This window comes from Danaus plexippus, chromosome 11, assembly GCF_018135715.1.
Source record: "Danaus plexippus chromosome 11, MEX_DaPlex, whole genome shotgun sequence".
Taxonomy (NCBI): Eukaryota; Metazoa; Arthropoda; class Insecta; order Lepidoptera; family Nymphalidae; genus Danaus; species Danaus plexippus.
This window is the reverse complement of record NC_083544.1, coordinates 7,620,437-7,632,753: the sequence shown is the minus strand read 5'-3', so window position 1 is coordinate 7,632,753 and position 12,317 is coordinate 7,620,437. Positions and strand designations below refer to the sequence as shown.

Here is a 12,317-nt window from a genome sequence, read left to right as displayed (position 1 = left end):
CTAACATTTTTTAAGTCATTCCACTAACATATTCGTCTTCAAGCGGGGCACGTATTTCCATTGAAGTCACGCTGGGTCTTAGTTGTTAAGAACTCGCTACATTTCCTGGTACATTTCTTTCATTCACTATTTAAGTTGCTATATGAAAGTCAGACCGGTTCTGCTTGGATTATAAACGCTAATCACTCTAAGCAGGGTTTTATTTACGTTTATATTAACATTTTATGGTTGAATGTTTATTTGAACTTACCTTATGGAGCATGTGATGTTTATGAGGTTAGTTTTATCTGTAACAAAAAATAATACTATATGAAGATTTTTATTAGGGTATATTATATATTATCTACGAAGGTTGTGCAAGTGGCATAAAAAGTGGGTCTCTACAATTTTTAATATAAAAAAATTATAGTTTTACGCTTTTCTGTTTATTTATATTGTATTTTATATAACAATTTATATAAATATACGTTTGTAGAGTTTCTTATATCTTCTTATCAGTCCTTTAAAATGGGTGCAATCAAAAAAGCTCCTGGTCTAAGTAGTCTTTCCCTCACATTGTATGAGAAGGCCACTGCTTGTCCCACCAACTATATCCTAGCGATTTGCATTCGACACTAGCAAATCGAATGCATCTGTCTCCTTTATCAGGAAATATTTATACACAAAAGAATCTCGTTACATTTATTTTATATCAAATTCTCTATACTATACTACAAGTCTGGTTTATTTCAAAATTTCCGGTTAGCAATTCATAGATAAGTATGAGATATTCCATGGAAATACATCTTTTGGTACAAAAACACCAATTGGGATGAACATAATTGTAAACATAAAATACTCGTATAATACAACGTATGTGGAGCGTATATTTTTTTCCTAAAAATATATCGGTTGCGTCCATATAAAAAACAATGAGAACAAACAAGGCTCACTATTGTCGAGCACACAAGGGTTGAGATTCCATTAATTGAGGACTACCTGACCTGTGGTTTAATTAATGCACTTTATGTAGTAGTTTGGGACGTGAAATGAGACTAGTGCATGTATCACTCAAATTTTAGACAAATTTGAAGGTATATCCTCTTTAGGAAAAGTCGGTAGAACGTTAATAATTGGATTTTGCCAGTTTCTTTGTCTGTGAGAAATGTATGTCCTTTGCTTTCCTTTTGAATTGTTTAGAAAGACGCTTTAAACAAAACTATACATATTATACTTGTTTACTATAACTATAAATAATAAATTTCAACCACACAAACATTTAAACAGCTACATTGGTTCGACAAGCCTACTATTTTTTAAACAAAACATTTGTGTTCACTGGCCCATTGCTTCGCTCCAAAACTACTAGTGGCTATACTTTTTTTTGGTTTCACTTTTTTAATGACCAACCAAAGTTTTCCGTTCCTGTTTGTTTAAATTCAAATTGTTTTTAAAATATCTCTGTTAACAAATCTATATATATATTTTTTACTTCTGCAATGATATATGTTATATTACTAAATCTGAGGTTAAAATGAGAAATTATATTTACTAAATTTACTTACAGAATTCAATGTTCGTAGAACAATAATGACTTTAAAATGTATTTAGCAAAACTAAACAGTACCTTCAACCGCGAAGTACAAACAACAGTAAGTTGCTATTAGTCTTTTGGACTATGCAGTAGTTCTGTCTAGCTCTAGACATTTACATTCTATTATCCTGAATTCAATGAGTGAATCATGTTATCCGGAGAATATTTCACCATAAAACGTACAAAAAGTTAGGGAAACTTGAATGGAAGCGTGGAGTCTAACTTGTAAAGTATTTCCGACGGCGACGAAATTATGACCAAAGTTAACTTGAGAACTTTGTATACGTCACTAAAAAATATACCAGGGGTTCGTAAATTGGAAGCCAATTTTTACGCTAAAACCAATTTTCCTATGCTATAACCTGTCTGGAAAAACAAGAATTTGACTGCGACCATCTTTATTATAGAAATACTGAATTGTGAAAAACAATAGTAGAGATCAGTTTTATTTGTAACGTAAATAATAAACATTTTAATATAAACAAACTCATAGTTAATGATTACAAAGCTAAAATAACGGGAGAATATTTTCGTAGTATGCGAAACGTGAATAAAATGTTGGGAGAGTAGTCGCCGCAGGGATCCCATAAAGTAGTACTTGTTTGTAAGTCATTCCCCAGGAGACGGGTGATAAACTTATGTTTAGCTTAGAGACCGACTGAATTACAAAATAGTATTCATTATACCGCGGCTTCGCAATTACTAACAATTATACTCTTATGATGAAGAGAGTGCCGGGTAGCAAATTCATTCATAGTGAGGATATAACTCAAAATGAGCAAGCATCTTCTAAAGATATATTAGACAATAATATTATTGTTTTATCAGCGAGATTGGGGTTTCAAATAAAAGGAAAGACACGTCACGCTTAAGGAATTATGTAACGAAGGCATTCATAATTTATAATAATAAATAAATCAACATTACTCCTACATGAACGCTTGTAATCATTTCTACCTTTCCACTTCTGATTGCAATCGATCGTCCGTAATTACTACGGTGTCATTACTTAGCCATCACAGTCATTACTAAACCTGTCGTGAACAATTTGTTGCAGAAACTCGTCTGTACCTGTCCGACGTCCTAACCGGTGCAACTGTTTTTTTTAAATATTTCTCTAAAAACATCGCGTATCTTAGTACAAGGACATACTTTTATCTTAAAGTTAATTCTTTTAAGTTATATGTTTTATGTAATGATTCTGTTCATACATAAATTTGTTTATTTTTTCTTAAAACATATATAGATAGGTTAAGAAAGTCATAAATCTATTTTACGACTATGCGAAATCAACGCGCAAGCTCTTTATGTTAAATATAAAAATAAATACGCATATTACTATCATAGTTCAAGATACAATTGTCTATATTTGGTTTACAATTGGTGTAAGACAGATCAGATTTCTCTTAATATCTACCACATACAGTTATAATTACATTACTATGCCATATAATGATTTAATTTGTCCCTGTTATACCTGTTATATAACTATTGCCTTGTAAATTTTACAGAGTAAAATGAATTTATACATTTTCCCTTTTTAACTGTTCCATAAGATGTTAACCACATAAACGACTAACCAGCGAAGTTCTCAAAGAAAATAAGTGAGGTCATCGCCCTCACATTTTTATAAAACTTAACAAGCAACCAATTCTTTGCTTCATAGAAAAGAAATTTCACAGTCAAGGTATAATCGATTACAAAATGTGTGACTAACTTTTAAATTTTAAATTACAGATAGAATAAATTTAATTCGCTTGTAACTTTTTAATGTGTACAATAGGTATATATCGTACGTCGGTATGAGGCAGGTTTAAACCAGACAGGATGAGGCGGGTCTTGGCACATCACTGCTCCGTGTTGACTCCTGACTTGAATAACAATCGCATGCTTTGACTTCCCAACGTATTTGTCACCCTAGACTTCATTATATAACTTATAATTGAAACGTTAACTATTGTCATCTTTAAAACATGACTCTATTGTAATTCGTATTATCTAATGAATTTTATTAAGTAGTTAAAACTTGTTAATGTTTAAGAGTTCGTAAGTTATTCAGGATTTACAAGAGCTTTAAAGCTAGGAAAAACCTTGCTAGCAGCCCGTTGAGCTTAGCTCGTCGATGTTTACAATGCAGCAGCGAGACTTTCATTGTCATGCCTCGTCGCGAATACCTTAGCTACAACTACACTCACATACATATAGCTTGCTGCTTTTGTGTTGCAACTTCGAGCATAATTATCGTGACAACACATATTAAAGTCTTATTTAATACTGACGCTTGTTACACGAATAATGTTTGAATAAGTACTTCACGGTATAATAAACAATGTGTTAAATATGGATTGGTTTTAAAGACTTATATGAAATCGATACTGTATACATCATTCATATCAACGTTTCAACCCTTGAGTCTAGGTACAGCGGTTTTTTTAATTCCATTTATAATTCAACCCACAGTTCAGCCCTTACCCATTAGGGTGGCAGGGGGAGATGATCCCTACAACAAAAGATGTTAGCAACGCATTGCTATCGATTCATTTCTCCCTCGTTTAAACACCTAATGAACGAATGTGCTCGGACGTCGAATGTTTTATAAAATTTTGCATTAGAAATATTTTCAGATCAATCTTCGGTTAGTTGTGATTAAAATGCTTTAGCAAATATTGTGACTACGGAACAATGTTAAATAAGTTGGCAACAAAAAATATTAAGTATAAAAAAATTATAAAAATGTCACACTTTTTTAAAAAGCTTTGAAAAAATTATGTTGAATTACTAGACTCGACCACATATAACAAATAACTAGTAGCAAAAACATATGAAATATTTTGGTTAGAACAATTTATTTCAAATATATGTTAGACTGATCCGTTCCTGTTACCTTAGGGACGTAGTTTTTTGCAGGATCAAAGTTAAAAGGTTATCAGAGCGATGTAACAATGAGGCGTGATTATTCAATTGCCAAGGTCGATTCAGATTGATCTAATGATGGTTGTGGGCAGCCAGGGCCATTATATATAAAGCAGTTAAAGTACACATCGTCAGTTGAGAGCAACAATACGATCCACCATGTTGTTTTATATGATGTTTGTGGTGATAGCCGTCTGCGGTGCTGCTCCTAGTGACCGTGAGTCCATGGTTATTGATATATAAATTTAAAGTTATTAAAATCATTATCTAATATAACAACATGTGATTAATTTGTATGTTATTTATGGAAGTTGTAAACACGTATATTAAGCAGACAATGAAGGCACGGATCAAATCAATTAATCCATTGCAACAAACTAAACAATATATTTTACCAAACGTATAATTTTATATTCATTCAAGAATAGTTATTAACGTTGTATAAAATGTATGGTATGTCTGTTGAATTGTTTTTCGTTAAACTGCTTGTTACTTGCTGTCGCTCTTGCATATTTGATACGGTAACCGGTTACAGAGATGCCAAGATAAAAATATAATTGACCGGTTCTTCAATGGCATAAACTTATGTTGATATGATACTTATTTAAAATAACGTCTTCATCAAAATATCAGCTCTGAACTTTGTTTAAGTTAATTATATTGTTTGCATAATCAAAATTTATGAATTAACAATGAATATATGCTAACATAAATATTGAGAATAAATCTCACATCTCCTTTTTTAAGATGGTTAATATGTACTGTTATTAGATGGCCTGTTTCAATAATTCAATTATGTATTTATATAAAAAAAAACAAGCTCTAACTAATGTAAGATACGTTAACAATTACTAAGAAGCTAAATAGAAACTTTTTATACGATATATAACAGTATATATTCAACATGTAAGTGCCATATCAAAAACTTTCACAGCTTAACACCCTTCAAGCTATAAATACGTCGTCGTAAACAGACAGAAGGGCTTGTTCATTTTATACATTGAAAATTTTACACGAAAACACGATAACGTTATCAATATTTACGTTGTAACGTACGAGGCCGTATCGAAAAGGGATTTGCCTCCGGCGATATGACCTTTGATACGTGAAAACAAAACAATAAAGTTTTTCGTACTAACCAAAGGTGTCCGCGGATTAAACTTTGCCACAGACGTCTATTTAATGTACGAAAGGCTGATTTTATTATGCCAGTTAAAACATGTTAGTTAAAACAAATAAAGATTTATTTTATATTGAAATATTTTATTTCTTGGGTCATTTATTATAGGTCTTTTTTGTAATGCCGGTATCTTAACTAAATACGCCACATATGATCAATATAATTGAGTTATATGAAAACTGATCTAATTTCTTTGAATACAAATTTAATGTTGAATATTTCAATTAAATATTTCAAGGACTATCTAATGATTTTTTTTTCTCTTTGAAATCATTCGGTTTCTACAACATTGTTTATTAATTCAATTGATGTTTATTTATTTGAACCTAAAATAAATGAACTTTGACCTCAAAATGATTGTGAGAGTAATCGTATAATTAACTTGATTTATCACGTTTCAGGAGACGGCTTTAAAAACTTTTTTGAGACATTTGAACAACCTGACTGTGTGTCTGACTGGTCGTCTGTCTTGTACTGTTATTTTTATGTACCTAATATATTTATGAGCAAAAATCGGAATCGATGTTTAGTTAATAATACTACATCACACCGAATAGTCGATATTCGACCGTAATGAATCGATTATTTCAACTTCAATTGTAGAATAGAAATATCATTGTGTCTGACATGTAGTGATAAAACTCACGTTGAGGAACGGCTTGACGTGGTTATATGTTGAGTCAATCATACTTGTGTGTGTAATATTTCTTAAATAATATAATGAATCTCTAATACATTTTATATAAAAGAGGCTTTAGCACTTCTCAAGGTAAACTTTACAGTGTTAAAAATTTCTCAAACATCGGTTCGCGCAATTTTATGAAAGCTTTCGAGTAGCTATTGAAATTATGATGAATAATTAAAAAAATCTAAATTGGATATCGCGAGTTATTAATATATTTGTACTTATTACTTTTAAAATAATCCAAGTGAATATTAAGTGAGAAAAATCTTCTTTTAGGAAGTTTGGAAGTCTCAAAATTGTTACGTTACGGAATTTTCATGTAAACTTTATGAAAAGCAATCCAATAACGCATTGGGGACGATAATTACTGCAACGAAATAAATGGCTATACGTAGTGATGTCCACTCGTTTTTAAATATATTTCTTATTTACTTTCCGATTTAAATTTTAAGGAAAACTAGACTGCATTTCGTAGAAAAGCATACGAATTTCCGCAATAACATTTGAATGATAGTTTCCGTTTGGGTTATAAATTATTTGTTTAAATTCAAATTTAGACAATATAAACATAATAAATTTAACTTTTAAATATAAACTACATATTCACTCCAAACAAAAATTAAAGTTCGATCCATTTTATATCACGAATGATTCGTTATACTGATTTGAAATAAATTTATCGATATCGATTTCGCAATTAACTATAATGCTACATCCCTTTATCTTTTTTTTGAAGTTAAAACATATTATAATATGTAACTGAATAATCTTTTTGCATCAATATAATTTAAATTATCTTTTCGACGTACATTGAAATAATGACAAAATAGCAGTTGCAACTAAAATGTCGTATAAAAATAGTTTTGGCAAACCTTCCTCAGTTTTCAGAGACATCATAAAATAGAAAATAACAAACCGTGAAATGAAAAGCCAAGTCAAGGATTATAAATTTTTTAATTTATACCTTTTGTGACTATAATTATTAATAGAGCAATGTAAAAAGCTATAAGTATTAATATTATAATACATAATAAGATTAAAATTTTCTTTTTCTTTACAAGTTCTAACGAATATATATACTAGCCTTACTTATCACGGCTAGTAAGATTTTTAAATTTTCGCTTATTTAAAAAAAATCCTTGGTTTAAACTAGTCTTAACTTGAATATCATCATAACAAAATTCACAATACTACACATATAAAATATGAATATTATCTGAAAGCATATAATTTGTCGTTTTAATTAATTTAACCGAAACCTACCTATATTATTAACATATAAAACTGAAATTTATCAGAAAACCCACACAAACTTCCACATTCATGGTAGCGTTATTAAAATTACGATCACAAAAAATATAAGACAATAACTCCCAAAAAACCTGGAAGGTAAGATTTTAATATGTAATTTGGCTGTCTTAAAAATATTTGAATGAGAGGCGAGAACGGTTATTAAGTTGGGTTAAATTACGGCCGGCTTTAAACTACCCTAGCCGCGGGGTTTTAGACTTTGTCATTAAAAAACACTTTTTCTCATGCATTTGAAATATTTAGTTGCTATTTATATTTACTTGCATTTCTTAAACATTGTGACGTAATCCGTTAATTCAATGAGATGTTATTAAATATAATGTAAAGGTACTTACAAAATGTATCATAATAACTGGCGATATAAAAATAAAATGCTATCATATTTTGCATTCGAAACTTGGCAGCATAATTCGGTTTCAGGCTGTTTAAAATTCACAAAGCGTTCCCTTGTTAACACTAATTAAAGATGTTAGTACCTTAGTATCAAAACCTCAAAGGTCTAGGGGACGTGATTGCCAAATTAACGAAATTAAAAGCATGTCCTTGATCATCCTAACTTCTGGGTAACTAATTCAATACATAAATTATCAAGACTGTATTCAAAACACATTATACGTTTAGGATCAAAGATTTTCAGTTCTGTGAAGTCAAGATGTTGTTTAGATAAATAATTGTTTGTCTATCATATCTCTTACCTTCTCGACGATCAGATATCTTTTATAATATTTTAATATTATTATAGTCTTTATAAGTTTATAATTCAATTTATGAATATAACGGTTTAAGCCAAACTTGTTATCTAAATTAGTTCTTACGAAAACATTTCCGACTAGAATATTAAAGAGGCCAGACAGCTTACAAAATAAGATACAATTGAAAGACTCGAATTTTCTCTATTTAAATAATTAATATATACATTTGCGAATTAAATGAAATCATTAATTTATTATCTGTCACAACAAATCCCATTCGTACGTTAATACATTTGTGACATCTGTGGATCGTTTGTAGTAATTTAGATTTAGGTCTATGCCCCAATGCCTACCAGCCGGGAAGCCTAGCTTCCAAAGGAAATTAGTAGGGTCCGGTAGACAAGGACGCCTCTGAAGGATTATTAGAAACATCATTTATATCTAAATACTACAAATTACAACTGAATTGCTTACTATTTAAAGATTTTGGATTCTTCTTTAATTTTGAATCCAACATTTCGATCACCCATTTAAATCATTAATTAATTATAGCACTAATTATAATATAATTGCACATTATTCATTTTATGATATACAGTGATTTGAGTATTAAATTTTGTTTTATAAAAAAATATCATTACATAATTATAACTAAAATAAAAGTAAAACAAAAGTAGAAGATAACACGTTAATATAGTAATTGTTAGAGGTCATAATTTCTAGCAAAAAATTACTAAAAATGTATAACCCATATATGTATTGTAAATTTTAAGCATTTCTGAATCACACAGGCATATCAAGTAAAGCCGCGCTATAAATATCCAAAATTTTAATCCCTTTATCAGGCGGAACCATTTGCCCTTTGTCCGTGCAAGAATCGCTTTGGATTATGGTTTGAATGCCCCAATGGCCGTTCCCCTGTTTGGAAACTTGGGATAATGCGTTGTGTGCTAATGGCTTTATATATATTACACGCGTACAATCAAACATGTCCTTATATTGACAAAAGTTAATTAAATATTTATGTATGTAAACAAAGCTTTGGAACGTACATCATAATGTTGGTATTACAATATGAAAATATACAGCTTACATAAACGTATTATGTATCCATTATTCTTCATGAAAAATTTCTCAACGGTATTCAATGAATTTAAACAGAAATTTTAGCTTCACGAATGAAACTATATGCCAGCCAATTTAAACAGATTCAAAATAGTTGGCATGTAGTTAGATTTAGTATCCCGCCCGAGGGAGAGGAAAAGCTCACAGCAACACTCATTATATAGAAAAATTACTACAAAGTGTACGTTTATGCACGAGTTAAGGTATGTAACCTTTGAAGGTGCTCCCTACAACGTACCTAGTTAGGGCTTAAAGGTAATCCACACAAAATATTACATAGGGTTGCTAATCAACAGAGCGGAACTGGTAGAGAACCCTTTGGGTCCAGGTAAGGGATAGAAACAGATGTTCATGAAAGTTCTTTTGAACTTTACCTTAGTTTTTATAGTGACTGCCTCCGTGTTTGGAATAAAATATGCTTATTAATATTATGTATGTATAAAACTATTTCGAATGAAATCTTACTATTTATAAATTATATATATTTAAAAAACAGCAGATATATTTAAGAGTTTGAGGTTGAAAAATAAATACATGGTCAGTTTTAACAACAATGGATGGTAAAATTTGTGAAGTCATTCTTAATCCAACATGGCAGCATATCCAAGATGGCGGACCAGTTACTTTTAATGCACTTCTATAATACTGGTATCATGTCCATTTCCTTGCTGAGATTAACTCCAATAGGTGATAACTAATGAGTAAAAAAAGAAAAAAGCTTTTTTATAAAGCAGCCCTTAAACTGGATAAAAATACTTTGAACCTTTGCTACCTACTTATATCGTCGCGACATTTACTTGCACAGAAAAATAAGTGCATAAAATAACATGATGCTATTGCTTTAACTATAAATATTTTCAAACAAGTAAACCTTTCAACTAGTTTTGTTTGATACAAATTATTATTTGTTTTAACCCATTCATATAATTTTTTTTTTTTTTTTAAGTTTTTTATATTGGCTGATTTTGTTAAACGACTGTCACTTGTCAACGTCACTGAGTAGTTTACAATAGGAATCGTAGTTAAATAATAGGCACTTGCGATTAATAATACTCTTCTGTTTGTGTTCAGAAACAAAGGGAGGCTTATTCCTTTTGTAACGTCACGTTTAGGTTTTATGAATGCGTTTTAATGTTAATTAGATTTTAGGAAAGGCCATTACAGTTATATTACAAGGACTATAAATTAGTATTAAATTTATTGTCAGATAGAGAAAACAATTATATATATATTATAACAAAAATACTAGAATATTCTTTTTCAAAATATACTAAAATATAAAGGTGCGATCCTATTGCAGTTACTTACTGTGATTGTAACCCAATATTGTTGACCCACGGTTCCACGACACAAACATATTAGGCGTACCAAATAAGTGTATGCAATTACCCTTTACCGAATTTATAGTCGCTGAGAAATAACTGCTATGCATCTACAATAAGAGTTAATTTACCCTGCGTTGTTTGACACAAACACTGGTTGTACGAAGTCATGGTTGCAATTAACCCGTCCTATGTGTTTGGTCATTACGGCGTCTAGGTTCACACACGCTCCGCGTGCGTCGGCTCTTTCGTGCTTGTGAATTTTTTGGCATGTGTAAAAGAGATAGTTATACAGTTACGAAATATTTGCAAATTAACGACATTGTTATGATAACTGCGTGAATACTCGTTATTTTATTATGTGGGCGTTTTTGTATATGAGACATGTCTCGCAAAAAGCTATGCAGAGAGATTTCGGTGAATAATTTTGAAAAGAAAAATTTTAGCAATAAATTACTATCTTTCTCAATTAAGAGAGTTATGTTACGTATATATCTTTAAAATAAAATAACAATCTGCAATTATATTTTTCTTCATTAATATAAGCCTTATAAGGCAACTACAAAAGCATCTAATAAAGTCCTCCAACATCTCAAAATCTGTCCTGTTTAACAGATTTTGATGGAACTTTGCTATTCTTATTAGGTACGTGTCCGGAAACCAAAAATGTTGAAATTTCTAGACGAACTATGCTAAACATTTAATTAATCGGGAGAATTAAAAAGAACAACAAATATATAAATGCTTACGGCCGAAATAAACAATATGTCTGTAGCCTGGATGATAGTATAAAACTTAATTACTTCAAAACTTATCCCGAAAATAAAAATCTCCCATAAAGCCACGAAGCTGTCTGACTACAGATATATTCGATTTCAATGATTGCCAACTGACAAACCCCTTGTAATCAAATGCGAGACAATCCCTTGCGTACAGTTTTTAATTTAAAATCCATTAACAAATAGCAAACTACTGTCTGAGGGATACACCCTCGCAAACATTTATATGAATATTACATTGCAAGTACTCGTTCTTGCACTCATCTTAAAGCAGAAAGATGATGTGCAGTAGGATGTTTTTATTTTATAATATTACGCAATTTCTTGTATATGAACTCGGAAGAACATAATTGCATAGCATAGAACAGAAAATTATAAACGTGATTGTAATGTTTAAAAAAAATATACATATTTTAATTTTTTTAATCCTTGTAGCCTTTGGTGTTTCAGTTGGATAAATATTTAGTATAGAGTAAGAAATGAGGGTCACTGAATAATATTTTCTTCATTACGGTTTTAAATGGCCTAATAGCTCTCGATCACGTATGATGTAATGATACTATTTTATTTTTTTTTTGTAAATATTCCATTACGGTTTTTTTTATATGTAATAATAATAAAAAGCGGCACAGATTCGTTCATATGAATCACTGTTGAAAAATGTAATTGTCCATCAATTTCGTAAAAATGTCTAACAGATTGGGCCTGATATACATTTTTAGGGAATTATCCCTCAC

General features: G+C 30.5%; 2 protein-coding genes across 4 annotated transcripts in view; one reads left to right on the top strand and one right to left on the bottom strand.

Annotated features, from left to right (window-relative positions):
• Window positions 1-12,317, bottom strand: part of LOC116765803 (protocadherin-like wing polarity protein stan) — a 93,872-nt gene that overhangs the window by 64,471 nt on the left and 17,084 nt on the right. For all 3 annotated transcript variants that reach the window (XR_009752733.1, XM_061521952.1, XM_061521953.1), the window contains exon 3: window positions 251-287. The gene's annotated coding sequence lies outside the window, so the exon portion shown is untranslated. The remainder of the gene's footprint in view (window positions 1-250; window positions 288-12,317) is intronic.
• Window positions 4,566-12,317, top strand: part of LOC116765574 (calcyphosin-like protein) — a 38,137-nt gene continuing 30,385 nt past the window's right edge. Inside the window, exon 1 of the mRNA XM_032655087.2 lies at window positions 4,566-4,703. Coding sequence (XP_032510978.2) covers window positions 4,646-4,703 — 58 coding nt within the window. The 5' untranslated portion in view covers window positions 4,566-4,645. The remainder of the gene's footprint in view (window positions 4,704-12,317) is intronic.